Source organism: Eumetopias jubatus, unplaced genomic scaffold, assembly GCF_037043125.1.
Source record: "Eumetopias jubatus isolate StellerSeaLion01/CBP00866 unplaced genomic scaffold, mEumJub1_p1.0 scaffold_4, whole genome shotgun sequence".
Taxonomy (NCBI): Eukaryota; Metazoa; Chordata; class Mammalia; order Carnivora; family Otariidae; genus Eumetopias; species Eumetopias jubatus.
The window spans coordinates 93,629,545-93,650,586 of record NW_028274810.1 but is presented as its reverse complement, the minus strand read 5'-3'; the positions used below and the strand labels follow the sequence as shown (position 1 = coordinate 93,650,586).

Here is a 21,042-nt window from a genome sequence, read left to right as displayed (position 1 = left end):
CACCCACACCGTATACACACGCACACACGCACATGCACACACGCACGGACTTAAGAATGAGAGCTGTCTATGGTAAACGAAGACCACCGTCAGGTGCAGAACAAGAGTATTGGACTAGAAGTCAGAGGTCGAGGGTTCTTGCCCCACTGAGACCACTCATTCCCTAGGTGACTCTGGGTGAGCCCCTAAGCCTGTCCCTCATCTGGAAAGGTTTGAGGCTTGAAGGGAAGTGCTTTGGAAACTGTAAGGTGCTGTGCTGGGCAAGAGAATGGCAGTAGCCAGGCTTAGAAAAGCATTCACGGAAGGCTGGTGGTGACGCAGGAGAGGGGCTGGGGTCTGGGGGTGGGTGGACGGGGGCAGGCAAGCTTGCTGGCCAGGCGGGGCACCAGCTCTCCTGGTTGAGGTGTGGACGGTGGAGGGAGGGTGAGGGCCATAAGCAGAGAGATGGAAGGCGAAGGGGGGCGGGGACGGGGAGACCTGCAGGAAATCTTGTTTGGAAGCTCAAAGTCAGCACCCGAAGCCCATTACCGCTGTCCACAGGGGGCAGGGAGAGGGGAGGGGGCCCGATCCTCTTAGCAAGCCGGGAGCAGGAGAGAGGGGGAATGGGGCGGGTGCTTGGCTGCCTGGGTGGGTGATTTCTCGCTTGCACTAATCCCAGTGTGGAGCTGGGGACAGGCGGTGGGACGGGCTGGAGGTGTGTTTGTGTGATGTGTGTCTGGGTGTCCGTTGGGGGCTGGAGCAGGGTGAACGGTGGCTCGTCGGCTTGCATCAGTGAGCTGACGATTGTGGAGTTGTGAGGTTGAGGTGTGTGTGAATGTGTGTGCGTGTTTGCCCGAGTGTGGGTCTGTGAGGCATGTGATGGGCTTTGGCCTAGCTGTGTGCATACACGCACTTTTTCGTGTGTTCGTGCTGGCGTGTCTGCATAATGCCGTGTGCAACCGGTGTGAGTGTCAGTGTGTTTTGTGTGCGCGCCCGTGTCTTCATCCGTGTGGATGAGGACTTGCGGTCGTTATTATGCGTGTGTAGCAAGAATAACAATGATTTGATTTGAAAGCAGTGTTTCACAAACTTGGCTGCACATTAGAATCACCTGGGGCAGCAGGCTGGGAACGCTCCTGATGCCCAGACCCTCGGACCAACTACTCAGCATCTACAGGGTGTGAGAGCCTGACATCTGCATTTGATTTATTTTTTAGATTTTATTTATCTATTTGAGAGAGAGAGAGAGAGAGAGAGAGCATGAGCTGGGAGAGGGGCAGAGGGAGAGGGAGAAGCAGACTCCCCGCTGAGCAGGGAGCCCGACTCTCAGGGCTTGATCCCAGGAGCCCGGGATCACGACCTGAGCCGAAGGCAGATGCTTAACCAACTGAGCCACCTAGGCGTCCCCCTGGCGTCGTCATTTTAAAAGACTTCCCCGGTTGATTCCAGTGGGCAGCCAAGGTGGGGAGGCAGTAACCGAGCAGACAGAGCCCAATGGGGCAGACACGACACCCCAGCCCTCAGCCTGCCCCCGTGAACTCGATCTGCACACAAGGAGGGACCCCAGGCCCTTGGGGACCAGGGCACGTGGTGAGCTAGGCTGCCCCCCAAACCTGCCCCCTCCCTCAGTTCTTGTGGAAGTCAGGAGAACAAGCTAGTGAGCTGGGGGCCCAGGGCTGGAGGCGGAGATGAAGGTGCTCAGTGAGCCACACCAGCAGGTCCTTCTGGAGCCCACCCCCAGGCGGAGGGCCCGAGGGAGTGGCAGTAAGCCCGGCGTGGTGTGCCATTAGTTTGTGGTGACTCTCCTGGAGTGGAAGTCACTGCCCCCTTTGGGCCTCAGTTTCTGCTGGAGACTTCGCAGATTGGCCATCAGGGCCCCGTGCCCTTCTGTGTGCGGGCAGGGCCTCTCCACTCAGAAAGCTCCCACTGCGCACCAGGCCCCTGGGGAAGAAGAGATGAGAAAGACACAGTCAGGACCGGGAGGAGTTCCTGGAGTCCGCCTTCCAGCAATGATTTCAAGCTCAGGCCAGGTGCCTTCTCATCCAGGTGAAAGTGGAGGGGGAGAGTGGGCCTGTGCTGAGAACAGACCGCGTGCCCGGCACTGCCTTAAGCATGCAAGGTGCATTTACTCAGTTATTTCTTAAAATGCCCGTGCAGGTAGCTACAATTCTTGCCGTGCCCGTTATACAGATGAGAAAGCTGAGGCACAGAAGGTTAAAGAAATTGTGGAGAGTCACAGCTCACCCGCGGCTGAGCCCGGATGCTAGTGCTGATACTCTGGCCCACGGCACCACAGGGAAGCCCCTGAGAGCACGGAACGGCTGAGTCCCTCTGGGGCCTCGGGATCCCCTCCGGCTGCGGAGGTGGGGCTCCCTGACCTGCCCATGGGTCCAGGTGGCCCTTGGCCTCCTTCCAGCCCTGGTCCCATCTCTGGGTCCCACTGTCCCGAACTCTCCAGGCGTGATCCCTGCCCCACCTTGTCTCCTCTCTGTTCCCCTGCGGCTCCCAAACACCCACCCCGCACCGTGCCACGGAGCCCCAGTGATGGCGACCCCCTTCTAATTGCAGCCTCACTCCCGAAGCGCGCTCGGTTATCACAGAGGGTGCAGATCCCACCGCTCAGCCTCCTCGGTCCCAGGCCCTGGGGCCAGCTCAGGAGCGGAGGGAATTAATTACATTTTTCCCATCCCCTTCTTTTAAAGGAGGGGAGCTCGCCACCACATCTCGGGGAGGGGGTGGCGAGCGGAGGATGTGGAAGGAGGGCTGGCACGGGGCTCCCGCAGCCCCCACCCCCCAAACCTGCAAGCCTCTCCCCAGCGGCGGAAGGGGGATGAGGCCGCCCCTTATTGATTTAGTCTGGTGGAGGCTGGGACTGATTTAGAGCAGAGGGAGAGGAAGGGACTGGGGGCGGGCGGGGGCCGCGGCGGGTGGGGGCCGAGGAAGGGATGGCTGTCACTCAGCCTGATGGACAGCCCGGAGATTTGCCTTCAGATAAAACCTTACAGATGTGGAGGTCGGTATTGATTTTGAGTTAGTAACGGTAACGTACCAAGAAGTAATACATTAGCGAAAGCAAGGTCACCAGGAAAAAAGTAAAACCCACCGGGGGAGAGGCCTTAGCATTCTTGAGGGGGGTGAATTACCGCATCAGACTGGGACTTCCTCAAGTTCAAAAGTTTGCAGGCCCCAGACTTCGGCTGAGCCCCTAACCCTGGGCAAAGCTTCCTGCTTCTGCGGGCAAAGAGGGGCTCCCAGGGGCCCAGGGGCCAACCGGCAGCCGCGGAGGGCCACTTAGGTCCACAGCACTCCCCACCACAGAGTTGTCAAGGGCCTCTCTCCCCACAGTCTCTGGCACAGCCTGGTGAGAAGCAGCCCAGCTCCCGGTCAGGGAGACGCAGGTTCAAATCCCAACCCTGCCGCTTCCAGGCTGTGTGATCTCGGGTGTGCCTTTCCTCTTCTCTGAGCCTCAGTTTCCCCGTCTGCATAATCTAGGTAACAATAGCCTGTTTGCTCAAGGAGTCAATGCTCCCACGTCTCTTCAATTGGGTCCTGTCCCATTTGCTTGGAAACTGCTATGCCTGGAGACAGGGGGTTGGATGAAATGGCAGCCCTTTTGATCCACAGGCCACCAGGGACTCTGAGAGAGAGTAAGCAGCCTCCTCGCATCCCCATTCACACCTATCCCAGATGTGGATTTGATTTGATGTTCCAGGGCAAATCCCATTGAACAAATCCCATTACAGGAAAATCTCCCCAGGCCTGAGCTGATTCTGAGAACTCCCGAGCCACTGGGCACCACACAAGCCCCTTCTGACAAACTCTAGGAAGCCTTGCAGCTCTCAGGATTTTCACTCTCCACATTGACCTTCTTGCTATTTCTAAAACCTGCTGGGTGTGTTCCCACCCCAGGGCCTTTGCACTTGCTGACTCCTCTGCCCGCAAAGCTCTTCTGCTACATCCTCCCATAGCTGGCTTTTTTGGGTCTTGCTGGATATCACCTCTTCGGGAGCTCTTGCCTGACTACTGCGCTTGTCCCCTTCGTTTATCCTCTATAAACACTTCCCGGTATCAGAAACTATATTATGTATTTGTTGGTTTATTGTCAGCCTCCTTCATGAGAAGCTGGCTCCAGGAGGGCACGGAGGGCTGGTGCTCACTGCTGCGTCCTCCATGCTCAGCTCAGTGTCTGGCACATAATAGGTGCTCACTTAAGATCTGTTAAGTGATATCCATGAATTCAGCCGGGTTTTTCTGGGCTCATAGTATGTAGCAGGCACAATTTCGGTGCGGGGGCAGCGAGGGTAGGTGAGACCCAGTCCTGTCCTGCCCTCAAAGAGCTCATGGGCCAGCCCTCTCTGCAGCCTGGCACTGGTAGCACTCTATGAAATGTTTGTTGAATGAATAAATGAACGAATGACAGATGTCTTTGGGAAACACCATATCATGCGGTCTAGCTGGGACACAAAGTGTAAGACAGGAAGAAGGGGAGGGGTTGGCACAGGTAGGTAGCGGTCTGATCACTAGAAGATTTTGTCCTGTTTATCGGGGAGGTAATGAGGAGCCACTGATAATTCTTTTTTTTTTTTTTAAGATTTTATTTATTTATTTGAGAGCGAGAATGAGAGCCAGAGAGGAGAGAGCAGAAGCTGGGGGAGCAACAGGGAGAGAGAGAAGGACCTTGGGATCATGACCCGAGCCAAAGGCAGATGCTTAATGACTGAGCCACCAAGTGCCCCGCCACTGATAATTCTTGAGTGCTGTGGTCAGATTTGTGGCAGTTCTCTGTCCTGCAGGATGAGTACTGTCTGTACATAGCTCCCAGCCCATCCCAAAACATGCTCCTCCTCTCCCGAACCCCTCCCCTCCCATTCCATCGTCTCTTCTGAGCTTGGCGTCTTGGCCGTGTGCAGGAGGGAAGGATTAAACTGGGGTCTCACCAGAGCTGACAGACCCTCCCAAGAGTCTCCCCGTGCCCATAATTATCCTCCTGAAAGAAGGGACATGGGGCCTGTGTGTTTTCCCTAAGCCTCTGAGTCTATTCTTGGAGTCCAGGCCTCCTTCAAGGGGAGAAGAGGATTAATGTTTATATGGTGCGGGGGGGTGGGATTGGCGGTGATTTTTTTTTTAAAAGATTTTATTTATTTATTTGACAGAGAGAGACACAGCGAGAGAGGGAACACAAGCAGGGGGAGTGGGAGAGGGAGAAGCAGGCTTCCCGTGGGGCAGGGAGCCCGATGCGGGGCTCGATCCCAGGACCCTGGGACCATGACCTGAGCTGGAGGCAGATGCTTAACGACTGAGCCACCCAGGCGCCCCGGTGATTTTCTTAATTTAGATGGAAAGTGGAGTCTAGATTGGGCACCTGACAGGCAACATGGAAGAGAATCAGGTCCCCTAACCCCCTGGCAAGTGCTAGATTCCTTAGTTCCCCCTAAGATCCCACCCAAACATACACCAAATTTCCTAGGCCCTGGAGAACCCATCTCCACAGTCAGAAAGCAACAAACACTGCCCAACGGTGTCAGGCATCCTCACACAACACCCCCTTCATGGGGTCCCTCTTGCCACCACCCCTGTACCCCTACATGGACCCTCCCATGTAGGAGATTCCACAGGTCAGGCCACTGCCTAGAGTAGCCGGACACCTGCCCAGACTCTCCCCTTCTCACACACCCATCCCCTCGGGTCTTTGCCTTGTGGACAGGGCTGATACACTGTCAAGTCCCACCTAAGCCCTACTAGCTGCAGTGGAGGCAAAGACCAGCCCCCCAGGCCCAGTGCCCTTGACTCTGGCTCTGGGGGGAGGGGGAGTGCAAGGACCCAGGAGGGTGACCCCAGAGTGAGGGGGTTCTGTTGGGAGCATCCAGGGGAGGGTCAGGGAGAGGTTGTGCTCATGCCCCAGCCACGAGGGGCCCCAACCTCAATCACCCCCAGCCAGTGGCTGCCCAGAGTACAGGCTGCTGCTGGCCCCTGGACTGAGGACCTCTGAAGGGCTCAGATGCCCAAACTCATCCTTGAGAGTCAGTCCTGACCCTATCAGGCGAGTGGGCTCAGGCCTCTGGACCCCGAGCTGCTCCCCACAGACTTGCGGTGACGTCTGGAGAAGACACAGCCTTTTGAAGGCCTCTGTTCCTTCATCTGAGGAAGGGGCATCACGGCTCAGCCTCATGCACCTCTGTAGGGCTCTGGATTGGGCGAGCCATGTGAGTTCATGCCAAGATGAAGGAAAGGAAGGGGGAAGGGAAGAGGAGCCCTCGGGGAGCTGGGGCCCTGCTCCCGGGAGCGCTGGCCAGGCGTAAAGCCCTCTGTATTCAGACCCCACCTCATCCCCCCAGCCACCCTCTGAGTTAGGGACAGTCGTCATGTCTCTTCCTCAAGACTGTGGGCAGTCACAGGTGCTAAGGCACATCTGAAGCTGTAAGTGGAGAAGCCCAGGGGCTGTCCCTGGGCTGAGGATTCCACATCCATGCCCTCCACCCCCGCCCTGCCTCAGTGCCTATGGTAGGGACAAGTCACAGAGGAGAAGGTAGAAGTTTCCAGAAGGTATCCAGTCGGCAGCAAGATTGCTTCTAGCAGTGCCCCTAGTCTGCCTTCTCCCGAGAGGCAAGTGGGGAAATCAGCGAACACAGCCGTGTGCCCAGCACGGACCACAGCCTGCTTCTTCAGCTTGCTGCTGGGCAGGTTAGCAGCTCGGCTTCCCACCTGGCACCGAAGCCTCCCTCCCACAGGGGGTGTGGCATCACCAAGAGGTCACCAGGGTCCTGGGCCCTGCAGGTCGGCTGCACAACGGCCTGCCTCTCCATTGTCTCCCGGGACTGGCCGGGACGCCCGTGCTCCCACACGGAGAGACACCTGCTGCCTGCACCACCTTTCCCCACTCTCTGTCCTGGAGAGCTGGACAGCAGGTGTCACCTCCTCCAGAAGCCTGCCTGGACCACCAGACTGGCTGAGTTCCCTTCCCACAGCCCCCCTGAGCGGCCTCTGTCATGCCCCTCACCACTTCATATCTTGATGGTCTTCTCCTGGTTGCCTCCCCCTCCTGATGCAGACATCCCCCCTGCCGAGGGCAGGGACCATGGTTCTTCCTCCTCTGAAGAGCCAGGGCCCTGCCTGAGGCCTGGGGCTACAGTCCCCATCAATGCATGTTTGTTGAATGAATAAGTGAACACATCAGTGAACAAACGCCAGGTTCTTTAAGCTGAGTATCTAGAGATGAGCCTCACCCTGCCACTCTGGGGTCACCAGCACTGGTGGTGAGATCCTGTTTGCTGTCCCAGCCAAGCAGGGAAGGGGTGATGATCACAGACATCTGAGAGCTACCAGAGTCAAGGAGGGGTACCCGCGAGGCTCTTTGAAAGCGTTGGCCATGGATGTTGGCATTGTAGAAGCAGGATCTCAAAGTAAAGAGCAGAGCAGGCGTACCACAGGACCAGGGGTGAAGCCAGACTAGATCCAGAGTCCTGTTCTAACTCTGTGTTGGAAGATGGGGGCATCCGAGTCTGACAGGGGAGGCTCAGCTTCCTGTCCTGGAGGAGCCCCTGTCTGATGGGAGAGACATCATCAACTAGTTCGTTCGTTCATGCATTCATTCATTCATCAGACACACCAGATGTCCCTTAGAACCAGGCCTGGGGATATCCAAGAGGGGAATGAGGCCCTGCCCTGCCCCCTGGAGCTCTCTGCAAGGGGTGAGTCCATGGGTCAGGACCTAACCAGGAGAAACCACTAGCCGTCCTACCCATAAGGGCAAGCAAACCAGGTAAACTGAGGCTCTTGGGGCTGTGCAGGGATCTCAAGGGAGCAACCCCAGCCAAGGCCTGTTTGGGGCCAGCCTGGCACCGTCCCCCCACACACCGTGTCTGTGGGGCCCGTCCTCCAAGCCCCCGACACCCGCTGCTCGGGCCGCACTGACCATCTCTCCCCCACAGGTGATGAGCATTCTGAGCAACCCCAGCGCTGTACCGCCGCAGCCTCAGGCCGACTTCTCCATCTCCCCGCTGCACGGCGGGCTGGACTCGGCCACCTCCATCTCGGCCAGCTGCAGCCAGCGGGCCGACTCCATCAAGCCGGGAGACAGCCTGCCCACCTCCCAGTCCTACTGCCCGCCCACCTACAGCACCACCGGCTACAGCGTGGACCCCGTGGCTGGCTACCAGTATGGCCAATACAGCCAGAGTGAGTGCCTGGCGCCCCAGGCGTCCCCCTCCCCCTCCCTGCCCCACTCCGAGGACCGTCTGCTTATTTGTAGAGCGCTGCGAGGCGGTGTTGGGGTGGGGGGTGCCCATTTCACAGATAAGAAAATCGAGGCCCGGCAAGAATGGACTGTTGTCCTAAGCTGATACTGAGCCCGGCCCCTGCACTCCCCCTACTGTGGCCTTAGAGCAGTGCTGTCCCAAAGAACCGTACCAGGAGCCAAGAATGGCGTTTAAAATGTCCTAGTAGCCACAGCTTAAAATGTAAGAAGAAACAAGTGGAATGATTTTCACTAATGTATTTTGTTTGACCCGGTATATCTGAAATGATGATCATTTTGACATGTCATCCATACAGAGTTATGAGTGAGCTATTTTGCATTTCTTTTTTCATGCGGTGTCTTTGAAATCCAGCCCGTTTTAATTCAGACACTAAGTTTTCATTGGAACTACTCGATCTGTATTTAAATTTCGTAAAATTACAACTGAGAAGTGGATTTACACACCCAAGTTGTTCCAAATATACTGTAAAGTTTCCCAACCACTAAGCTAAGTCGAATTTCAGTTTTCACATTTAAATTAGATAAAATTAAATTAAAATGTAAAATCCGGTTTCTCGGCGGCGTGGCCACGTTTCAGGGGCTCAGTGGCCATGTGTGGCTGGCGGCCGCCATGTTGGATGGTGTGGTGCTAGAGACCCTGCCCCTTTCTGCCCCCTGGGTGTGGGCGACAGCTGGATTTTCATCTTTGTTCTGTATCCCAGCCCCAACCGTCCTCAGCCCTGTTTGCTCCAAACTTTGAGCTGGTCTCTTGGGCCCTCCCCAGCCCCCATCCCCCTGGCACCTTGCTTAGATGCAGGGGTGGGGTGGAGGGGGGAAGCTGACCCTCGGACCAGAGGCTGCAAAAGGCAGGCCCGGCCACAGCCTCCGGCTGCCAGATGGGGCAGCGTCAGGGCAGGCCATGAGGCACCGAGAGCCGAGGTCACCGGGCTCCCCTCCTGCCCCCCTCCTGGCAAAGGCCTCACCTGCTGGTGTCAAACTAATCAGAAGGGCGTGCGGGGCGAGGCTGAGGTCCCAGCCCGAGGGCGTCCTCTGCCCCCCTCCACCCCCCCCCCGCCTAGCCCAGCCTCACTGACCTCTGCTTCCTGCCCCCACACCAGCCGCTCCTGCTCGCTCGGCCTTGGCCTCCACAGCTAAATGAGGGCCAGCTGTGCCACCCTCCACCTCTGAGCTGTGTTCACGGCCCCCGCCCCATGGATGTGTGTGTTTGGTGTGTGTGTGTGTGTGTGTGCGTGCGTGTGTGAGAATACGTGTGTCATGGATACGTATGATTCGTGTGTCTGTGTATATTGTGTCGTTCAGCACACGTGTTTGCGTGTGCATCCTTGTGTGTAGGTGTGTGTTTGTATGTGTGAATGTGAGTGGTACACGTATGTGTACACCTGGCTATTCACATAGCTGAGTTTAAATGAGCCTGTTGCGGCCATGTGATACGCACGTGAGTCTGTATATGAACACACAAGTGCTCACGTTTGGTCCCGTGAGTTTATGAGTCTGTCACACATATACATGTGTGTTTCAGTGTACATTCAGGTGTGTACATGTGGCTGGCTGTCTCCGTGTGTGCCTGCATGTGTGACACGTGATTGGCAGATGTCACTCTGTGGGCATGTGTAACAAACGTATGCGTGTGTGCAGATGTGTGTAAGAGTGTGCAGATATGCGTGGCTCTATGTCTGTATACATGTGCATTCCGGCGTGCACAAAAGTTTGTATGTGTCTGTGGGTGCATAGATGTTCTGTACGGGCATGCACGCTACACATGCGGTGCGTAAATCTGGGTGCGTGAGAGCTACGGTGCGCACATAGGCGAGGCTGCATGTACCTGTGTTTAGCTGTGCGTCGGGCCGTGGACACATGGTGTTGCCTGTGCGTGTAACTGCGTGGAGTTGCCACGGGAGGAGCAAGTGTGTGAGGGGGTAGAGCACGTGTGTGCAGGTAGGGTTGAGAGCTGGGCTCGCACATGTGCACGCGAGTGTTTCCAGAGGGGCCCAGGGCAATCCCCGGCCCCAGCCCCCGTTACCGGGCAGAGCGAGCGGGACACACATGCTCTTGATAAAGAGTTGAGAGCAGCTCCGCGGAGGCAGCAGCCCCGGCCTGGGGCGGGCGTTAGTCACACCCGGAGCCCCCGCGCCCTGCTCCAGGGGTGCCTGCCCAAGTCGGAAATAAAATTAACCCCAAAGTCAGCATGGGGGCTGCAAGGGAGGGGGGATCAAAAGGGAAAGGGCCCAGGAGGCGAGAAAGGAGTGTTTGTTCCTCCTTCGCTAGGGGAGAAGCTCTTCAGAGCCATTTCCCCTCCCCCTCCCTCCCTCGTTTCCGTTCCCCCTACTCTCCCCCTCTAGCTCCAGCCCTGTTCCCCTGGCTCCTCCAGGGGTGGCTCAGAGCTCCTCCTGAGCCATATTCTCCAGCCCTATCCAGAGGGAATCCCCGGGCAGACCCTACCCCACCCCCACAAAGGCTCCAGGCTTCGGCTGGGAGGGGCCCAAGGGAGAGCTGGCCCCACTACCACTGATTCTGCCGCCAGGTCACCCTGCCTCTGAGACTCAGTTTTGCCATCTGGGAAATGGGAGTCCAGGGATTAGACACCCAGAGTTTTTCCATTGTGCTGTCTTCCTCACCTTTGACATTCCAGGACAGTCAGGGACAGGGACACGTCATGTTGCCGCTGACCACCTGCCCCATGTTCATGGGACACTGAAGACACCTATGACTGAGCTCCCAGTCCATGTGCAAGAGTGCACATCCCAGACAGCCCCTGTGCGTGCCTAGGTCCACCCATCACCTGCTGCCTTCTGTCCCGTGCATGAGTCTAGCCCAGGCATGTGGCAAATTGCATGTTCCTCATTTGATGCCATCCTCAAAACCCCACCCAAAGTAGATTTTATTTTTCCTCAGCTTACAGATGCAAGAGCTAAGGCTCTAGAGACTTTCCCAAGGCCACAATAGGTGAATGGTGGACCCTGGGTCCCCTAACTTCCAACCTGGTTCTCTTTTGGCCAGACCACAAACTCATGTAAGACACTCAGTAACAATACACACCTTGGCCCACCTTTGTGTGGATTCCCGTCCGTGACTTCACAGGCACCTACGTGTGAAGAGCTGGACACACACCACTTTATTTCTGAGGGTTCACTAGTGTGTGTCTGTACACATGGCTTCGAGGTTTATTGAGCATCTACTGTGTGTCTGGCACTCATGGCAGCCCTGTGTGGTGTATGTGGTTATTCCTCCTGGACAGACGAGGAAGTGGATCCCAGAAAGGCTATTTGCCCGAGAGCCCGTATCCATGTGAACACAGCCATGCCTACAGCCCTCAGAGAGGCTCCCTTGTGGGCGGGCGTGGAGTGTGCCCGTGGCCAGGAGTGTGCCTGTGGCCAGACTCCCTAGCAGGAGAGTCCACTCCTCTTCCCGGGCCCCTTGTCTTCCCAGGGACACCTCCACACCTTCTCTTCTGTTCCTGGCCATCATCTGTCCATCTGTCTGTCTTCCTGTCCCTGAAGGGGGTGGGGGCAGGGGGCAGGGATGGGGCACATGGCAGATTAATATGGCCCTGGTGTTCCCAGAGGCCAGGGCCGTACTAATGATGGGGCTGATAGAACGCAGAAGTGTGAAAAGAATTTTAATAGATCTGACAAGTCTAATAAGAATTTGTGTCTAGAAGGGTCCTCCTCTGGGGCCGCGGGCTGACGAGGCGCTGACGGCTGAGATTTGTTTACTGGTTGGCATCTCCTGCCAACTCCCGATTAATCTAATTTGAGACATTTAGAGCCCAGGCGCGGGCACAAGGCAGAGGAGAGGGGACACAGAGAGACAGAGGGACAGGGAGGGCCATTGACAGAGGCCGTAATGAGATATGTCACAGCCCTGCCCTCGCCGGCCCCCGGCTCGACCCCAGGGAGAGGCAGGCTCTGCGACACAAGGGGTGCCCTTGAAGTTGGCTGCTCATCAGTAAAGTTGGGCTTCTTGGTGTCTCCTTGCCCACCTTGACAGGGCGTGGGTCCTACTGTGCACTCAGCCCGCGCTGGCAGCCGGGAGAGGCTAAAAAGGACGACATGGAGTGACCACAGGCACAAGCAGCACAATCTTGCTGTGCCTCAGTTTCCACCTTTGTAAAATGGGAACAGCTGTACCATTGTTGAGATTGTTGGGATTGGTGAGAAGTGAAATGAGATTGTGTCCACCCAGCCCACAGGGAGCACACAACAGGCAGGGGATCAGGCTTTGTCATTCTGATTGCTGTTTGGAGCCAGACCTTTCCAATCCACCCCCAGGGAGCACTGCAGAGGTGGGCACAGAGTTGGGCATGAGGTAGAATCAGGGGGAATAGGCAGAGCCTTCGGTGAGTCAGGAAAGGTCACCTGGCTTGGCCATGTGCCCTTGGACAAGTCACTTACATTTCCTGGAGGAGAAAAATGGGGCCAATGCAGGATTTGGGGTGTAGAGTGTCTCCTAGCCTCTGAAGTGCTGTGCACACACCAGGGGTTATTCTGTAGGAGGCTGTGGGTGAAGGGCATGGGGGTGGTTAGGAGTTGGCATCAAACCACCTGGCCTTGAATCCTGGCTCCACAACCTGAGAGCCATGTGACCTTTCAAGTTACACAGTGTCTTAGGGCAGGGTCTCAGCTGCATCCCCTGTAAAATGGGGTCATGGAACTGAGATAGTGCATGGAAGGGCTTAGGCCAGAATCCCCCTCTCTTTCTACTGCTACTCTGCAGATTAGCTTCTTCGAGGTGAGGTCGAGGTTGAGGTCGCCCGGGACTCAGATAAGACCTGCTCCAAGTAGCAGAGATGAGATGCCTGAGTTGCAGGCTCCCCCTGAGGCCGGAGATGAGAGCTTCTCACGCTTCCACCCGGAGCGAGGGGCAGCCCCAAGGCAGGGCAAGGCTGGCCACCGCCACCTCTGTGCTACCAGCTGGGAGTCTGGAGGCTGGGTGACCTCAGGGACAGCACTCAGGGGTTCAGCTCCGGCCCTAGAGCCTGGGAAGCTGAGGAACATGGGGCCCAGCCAGGCACTCCTAAAGCCCCAGGACATTTGCATATCCTTTGCGAATCTAGGTGCAATTGCTGAGCCCTCTATGCCCAGCATCTTAAAGCGTATCATCTCATTTGATCCTCATAAGAGCCCTTGAGGAGGCTGGGATTTGTTCTACCCATTTTACAGACAAGGAAATGGGTCTCGAGAAGCAACGTGATTTGCCCAAAGCCGCATGAACAGGACATAGGTGGGACTCTTGAGTTGCTCCATTTGCTGTTCCTTTCCTTCCTGCCTCCATCAAAGGTCACATCTGCTCACTGAGTCCCAATCGTACGAGAGCCCAAGGCCATTGAGCTCACCGGGTACCAGGCGCAGTGCTGACTAACCTCTTCATCTGCATTTGCTCACCTCATCCCCATAATTCGTTGACCTAGGTGCTATCAGCATCCCCAATCTACAGACAAGGAAACTGAGGCTTGTATAAGTGAGCTGGTGTGGCCTAAATCACACAGTAAAAGTTGGCGCGTGCAGGATTTGAAACCCTAGGGAATAGGGCCTCAATTCCTGGTACTGGCCATCTCACCCCCCTGAGCCTTGCCCACTGGCTGTGCCCACACCTCCTGGCTCTACCCACAGGGTCCCTCGGTGGGCAGGTGACAGGGAGAGTATTGGGCCAGGCCTCGTGATTCCAAGGTAGCGTTCATTACATTTCTTCTCACCTCTGGATCTGAGAGGCCCCAGGGGTTGAATTGGCCACAGCCACGGATTCCAGCTTGGGAGGAGGCATCTCTGCCTCAAGAGGCCTTGGTCACATGCCAGCCAAATCACTTGGTCAGGGCTGACTTCTGCTGTAGCCTCAGGCAGGTGCAGTTCATACAATCAAGACAGAATACATGCACATGCAGACCTAGCAGTCACACTTGTACACACACATACACACACACACACACACACACACACACACACACGTGTACCTGGCTTAGGGGCAACTCACCTGTACGCACTTACCTGTGCATGCACAGGCATCCCCACGTTCTACTCACACAGGTATGCACAGCTCACCCACATCTATCCACATGTACATGTGTGAACATTGATCATATGTGAACATTCATGTTAGTGCCCATTACTACACAGATTTTTGTTTCCACTGTTCACGCATACACACAAGTACACACCCTCAGACTCTCATCTCCCTCCTCTGGATGGCCAGAACTTCAAGACTAAAGGTCTCAGCTCCCTGCATATCAAGGTCCTGGCTCCTCCTTCTGCATGGACCCCCTTGGCTCAACTGCAAAAGCTGCTTTGCTTTTGAGTAAGGGATATTGCTTTGCCTCATCCATGAGCTGGCTCAGGGTCCAGAGAAGGCAGAAGGACCTTGCCCTCATTACTACCTGGGCTCTGTGGGATGCACTGGACATTTCCCATAGCAGACATACATACAGGTGTGTTGGAACTAATTCTTCACTCAGCAATGTGGATATCCTCTGTACCTTCTTACAGAACCTACGAGAGAGCTGGGCAAATAATAAGTGTTAAGTAAATATTTGCTCAATGGTTAGAGAGGAGATAAGAGAAAGAGCTTCATGAAGAGATGGATGGATGGATGGATGGATGGATGGATGGATGGATGGATGGATGGATGGATGGAAGAACAAGCGGACAGGTGGACAGAAGGGTGAATGGATGAATCGATGAATGAATAAATGTATGTATGGATGGATGGAAAGATGGATGGATGGATGGATGGATGGATGGATGGATGGATGGATGAATGGATGGATGGTTGGATGGATGGAAGAACAAGCGGACAGGTGGACAGAAGGGTGAATGGATGAATCAATGAATGAATAAATGTATGTATGGATGGATGGAAAGATGGATGGATGGGTGGATGGATGGATGCAGAGCAGATGGAAGAATAGGTAAAAAGAATGTCAATTTTTATGAGTTTCTCTTTTTTTTTCCTCCAGCTGCTGTTGATTACCTGGCCAAAAACGTGAGCCTCTCCACACAGCGTCGTATGAAGCTTGGGGAGCATTCTGCTGTGCTGGGACTCCTGCCTGTGGAAACTGGCCAGGCCTACTAGGGCCCCTGGGGCGACTTGCCCCAGACCAAGTCCCAGCCCAACCCTTACTGATCCCTGAGCCTCCCGGCCTCAGTCCTTTCATCGCCCTAGGGTCCCAGGAGGCCAGGGAAGGAGCCCATTCCCTTCTCATAGCCAACCCTCTGGAGATGTGCAGCCAGTCTACCATTCACCTATGTTTAGGACCCCAGAGTGACCCCCTTGGAGTCTGCCCCTCCACTGTCTCCCCGGGAGGGTTTCGGGTCAGTCAAACCCTCCCCCCAGTCAGACCCTGTCCTGGCCTCTGTGCTATCTCAGGCACAGAAATGGAAGCTCACCCTGAATAGAGCACCCTGGGCACCCAAAGGAGGATGGTGTCTGGAATGAGGTACTGGAGCCCTTTGGACCTGACTCCAGCGAGTACCCTGGCCAGAGGTGAGGGTGTACCTCCCAGGGTCACTCTCAGCTGGAAGTGCTGGGAGGCAGCCCTCTCAGGTGGATCTCTGGCTCAGGGCCAGAACCACAGCCCATTCCTCCTCTGGATGCTGGGACATCAGCAGAGAGGGGACCCTAGCCCTGGGGTTTTCCCAGGAGAATCACCCAGGAATTCTGAGGACTCCAGGACCCTCCCCCACACACCTCTGCTGGGTGTAGGAGAGGAATCTAGCCCAGGCCGGGGTACCAGAAAGGGCAGGAAGAGGCCTACCAGGGGGCAGGGCTCACCAGCAGTGGGCTGCCAGGGGTACAAGGACCCAACCCAGGCACCCAGAGGCAGCAGGCTCCTGGACCGAAGCCCAGATTCCAACCTTGCCCACCCTGTGTGGGGCCTGGGGAGCCCACGGGCCCTTCAGTTTTCTCATTCTCTGAATCAGATGGGAGGGGGAGGGGAGCAAGTCTTGTGTGAAGAGTCATAGGGCCGGCTCAGAAGGGGTCTTCATAGCTGGGGTCCCTCTGCTTGTGGGCACAGACTTTTGTCACCAAAAGACTTCAGCACTTGCCTTCGAGTCCACAACCCATGGAGCTGTGATTTCTCACAGAGTGTCCCTCGGAGACCTGACCCTCTGGGAAGGGGACCTCCATCTGCCCTTTAAGCTTCAGGAGTGCAGAGAGCTTCCCCTGGAGCTCTGGAGGAGGTTTCTTGGACCAGTAAGGACTGCTTACCCACGGATTCCCCTTAACATTTGGGGGGAGAGGGGGTGTGTCCCCGTCCCACTGACAGTGGCACCTTTCAGTGTGGATCCACTCTAGGCTGAGAGGGCCCTGTCTGCTCATCCAGCACAGCTAGGCGGGGGCATATGTAACCAGTCTTCAAGCCACCGCTCCTGGACAGGTGGGGGATGCCAAAGGGTTCAGAGAATAGGGGAAAGGCGCCTTCCTTGGCCACACCCATGGCTTCCTCATATCCCTTCTCTTTAAAAGTTGAGACCTTTGGGGAATTGTTCAAGCCCCTGATTATGCCTCCCTTGGGACTTTTCACCACCTTCACCTACTTATCAAAATTATATTCATCTTCACCATCACCATGATTATAATCTACACTTGGATAACCTTTATCAAGTGCTACTAGGTTAAAGGCACTTGTGACGGGAGACACAGCACTGAATCCGCAGAGACTGGGCCAGATTGCTTGTCCCCACCTGGGTACGTGAGGCCACCTCTTTGCTCAACCCGTGCCGCTTGCTCTCAGCCAACAAGACATTCCTGGAAGGAAGGGCTGCTGCCTTATGAGTCAACCTGAGTTCCTCCCTACTGGGGAACAGGACTGGCAAGATGCTAGGACACTTTCCTGCATGGACGCCACCTCAGTGACAAATGCTCACCTGTTTCTCATCTTCAGACGTGGTAATATCAAGCCTGCCCTGGACTGTGGCCAGGGTGGCTCGTATCTCTTGTTTAGAGAAACCTATTCATACATGGGGACAAATAGACTCTCTGGTAGCAGCAGATACCTGGACATGTGTAGCCCATGGAGTTCACCCAAGCTTTCAACTGGAGCATCTACTGCAGAAGACTTTTGGTTCTTCAAGCTCTGGATGGAAAGGAAGACTGTGTCGTCTCTTGATGACCCAGTTCCTGTGTTTGTGACCATCCCAGCCAGGAAGCAGCTCTTAAGATCAACCACAGTCTTCACTGACATTCCTTGAATGGTCAATCCTCCCCCCTGGAGGCCTGGCTCAGAAATCATCTGAGACCGGTTACATACACACGAGCAGGGCTCTCAGGCAGATGACATCAAAACTGCCCAGCCTTACCCCCGGGAGGCGACATTCCTGTGCTAGGACCAATCCCAAATATCTGCCCCCTGTGATGAAATGGGAATAAACCAAGTGACTTCTCATTATGTCCAACTTCTCTGGAGTTCTCCCAAGCTGCCATCTTGGTAGTAAATGGGACTTATTCCCCCCTGGAGCCCCACCCCCCTCAGAAAGAGACCCTGACCCTGGCAGGTTTTCCCTAAAACTTTGTGTATTAACGTGTCTAGCCAACTCAGTTCATAAAACTCAGTCTCATGCTGGCAGCTCACATCTTTACCAGAGAGATAACATGGGACAAGAGGTACAAGGCTTCAAACTCTTGAGGGTTGACCACAGCCTGAGAAAGAAGGCCTGAATCGCAATGGCCAGGCCAGCCCAGAAACAATCCCTATCCATTCCTGTAAATAGAATCTGTAGCAAAATAAGAGATGTTTCCTCCAACTTATCACAAGTAGCTGTTGGTCCTACCTATGGGGGGGGTCCCTCTTCTGAACTCATTGTACATTAGTTGGAAATGTGGTGATGTGCTGTTCGTTTATAGGAAGTTGACTTTTATATAAATATATATATATATACACTAAAAAAGAAAGAAAACCCCCACAGTGTGTGTCGTGCTAGTGCCAGGGACCATCTGTAGGGATATATCTGCATATTGTGTGTTTCAAAGTATACATTCCAGGCTCTGCTGGGTTCTTTCATTTTTATTGCTTTGTTTTCTCATTTGGTATTTCTCTCTTGCTATGAAAAAAAAAGTGATGTGTAAGAACCAAGCTATGCTTTATACTCTTATTTTTTACTTGATTTACTTTTGCCATTCTTTTGCCAGAAGAACATGAAGAAGAGAGATAGATGAATAAGAGAGAAGGAAAGAAGGATGAAGAGGGAATTTTGCCCAGAAGAAAAATGAGAAGGTCAGATTTCCAATCTGACTATGGCTTGAGAGCAGAACAGGTCCAAGACTTTGCCCAGACTCCACCGAGATCCAACGTTGTTTTAGATGGAGCTGGCGAAGCATTCTGAGATTTGGATCCTGGAACTTGGTGAAATTCCATGATTGCCCAAAAAAGACATTCTCTGGGGCCTCTCTCGGGTTGATGTTCTCGCCGAGCTCCCGATGTGCCCTTCACTACTGGACGCTTTTTGAAGTTGACAGCCCTGTCCTGCAAAGACACCTAACCAAGACCAAATGGGGGGTACTCTGGCCACCATCTTGAAATGCTCAGACAACTGTGTATTGAATGCTTTTTCTGTCAACTCTAACATGGCCAATTCCCCACCTGGGAAATACCTACATAGCACTCTAGATCATTCCTTCTGCCTAATAATTGCAACCTGGTTACTTCCGTGTTTGACTCACAGCCATATTCCTCCATGTGGAAGTGAGTGTGTGTGCATGAGAGTATGAGTGGGGTGTGTGCGTGGGCCTGTGGGTGCAAGGGTGTGTGTTTAAATATAATCGCACCATAATTTATTCAGCTATATGGAATAGTAGACTAGAAAGAGAAACTGGCATTTGCTTTAACTACCTGCTTGTAAGCGCTTCCTCTGTAACTCAGGCGTAACTGTTATACATTAAAAGAAATTAAAGCATTTCCAAGGTTCCATGTACTCAATTGACTGTCATTAGGCAGCTGCCCTAAAAGGAACCAAGGGGTGGTTGAGAAGGCCTTTGCCCTAATTTAGAGGGTCAGGGTAGGACCACAGGGTCCTCCAGTGCCAAGCAGCTGTTAGGCATGTAGTGGATGCCTAATCAATATTTGATCAATGAATGCTGTTGCTTAAACATCTCTCTGATGAAATTTCAGTTCTGTTCACTAGGCTAGACTTCTTGCTGCTAAGCTTAGAGCCCTCTGTGGCCCTCTCCCAGTACGTTGAATTTAGAAGGTAGGAGAGCACTCAGAAGTGTTCATGTTTAAAAAAAAAGAAAGAGAAGAAGGAGGAGGAGGAGAAGCTTCCATGTTTCCTTAAGAAGCAGAGCCTGATATGGGGATTCATGGGCAGGTGGATTTATGGAGGGGGAACCCTCAAGAGAAATGCATAAGGGAATGAAGGAAATGACATAGGACAGGGGAAGGAGCTAAGCAAAGAGGGAGTCTTAACTGGAATCTAGTTTCAACCTGATAGTGCAGGGAACTCTGGAGCATAAGTAGCACATAGTTAGTCTCACCTTGAGCCTGGAGGACTGGTCTTTTGTTCCAAAGTGTCAGTCATTCATTGGCTGCTGCCTGTCCCTGGGGATGTGGGTAGGTAGGTAAAGGCTAATGTGCCCAAGCAACTCTGGTCAAAGTGGCTCCTGTGGGCTGAGGGCAGTTCTCCAGAGAAAGATGCGGCAATGCACCCTTAGCAGCAACATCACATCCGTTAGGGGACAGGTACACTGGCCCAGTAAAAGGGATCTGGGCGAAGAACAGCAACATCTACTCCACATATGTTCCCCTGGCTCTAAACCAGGATACCCATGTCATTCCAGCATACTGGTTTACTTGGATGATCTGAACAAGAAGGGCAAGGTGGGGGAGTTGCTGGGAGAAATTGTACATTAAGGATTGGTAGGATATTTTTATGGACCCGAGTCCATCTAACCCAGCCAAGTGCTCCAGGGCAGGACTGAGGGAGGTTGGGTCTTCCCTCCTCTACTTAGTATCCCTGCAGTATCCCTACAGAGCTTTGTACCAGCTCTCTAGGAACCCAGGCAGCTTATGTCAGAATCAGGGCTCCCAGCCACATTCCCCACCCTCCCACCCCCAACTGTATAGTTATTCAGTAAGTCAGGAAGATATGGGGGAGAGTCAAGAACTGATCAAGTTCTGCTCTTAGCTCTGCATGTGACTCGATGTGGGTCCTGAGAAAATTTTCTCCCTGTCTCAGACCCTATTTCTATATATTTTTATTTTTATTTTTTATTTAAATTTTTAAAGATTTTTTATTTATTTGACAGAGAGAGCACAAGCAGGTGGAGTAGCAGGTAGAGGGAGAGGGAGAAGCAGGCCCCCCGCTGAGCAAGGAGCCCTATGTGGGTCTTGATCCCAGGACTCTGAGATCATGACCTGAACCGAAGGCAGTCGCTTAACCAACTGAGCCACCCAGGCGCCCCTCTATATATTTTTAAAAAGCAGGTTAGATAATCCCTAAGGATCTTTCAGGTTACCCTGATAATAAACTGAGCCGAAAGCTGGTCCGGAAGGTGGCCCAGAGAGTGCCCCCAATGGCTCAGAGCTGTCCACTACCAGTGCTGGGAAAGCAATACTCGGTACTGTGTGCTGAGTGATGCCAAATTGCTCCCAGACACAACTTTCCCTTGGAGCTCTCTGCCCCCCCTCTTAGAGACCTTTTCTAAGAATCCCATCCAACAGACCAAGGAAAGCTGAGAAATGTAATTTTCTGCCCAGGCATACTACTGCCCAGAATAAAACCAGTTTTCTGTGTCTGAAGGAAAAGGAAAGAACGGTTATTGGATGGACAAGTGTATCAGTCAGCTATTGCCACAGTAATGCTGTGTAACATAGTAGCCTCTGT

General features: G+C 54.1%; 1 protein-coding gene across 3 annotated transcripts in view; it reads left to right on the top strand.

Moving 5' to 3' along the window:
• The window catches only part of PAX7 (paired box 7), a 94,264-nt gene extending 78,969 nt beyond the window's left edge, over positions 1 to 15,295 (top strand). For 2 of the 3 annotated variants that reach the window (XM_028108587.2, XM_028108586.2), the window contains exons 8-9: positions 7,908 to 8,154; positions 15,180 to 15,295. In XM_028108587.2, coding sequence (XP_027964388.1) covers positions 7,908 to 8,154; positions 15,180 to 15,295 — 363 coding nt within the window. Of the gene's footprint in view, positions 1 to 7,907; positions 8,157 to 8,798; positions 8,854 to 15,179 lie in introns of all 3 variants that reach the window. The other variant, XM_088023044.1, reaches the window with a different exon arrangement.
• The last annotated feature ends 5,747 nt before the right edge of the window (positions 15,296 to 21,042 follow it).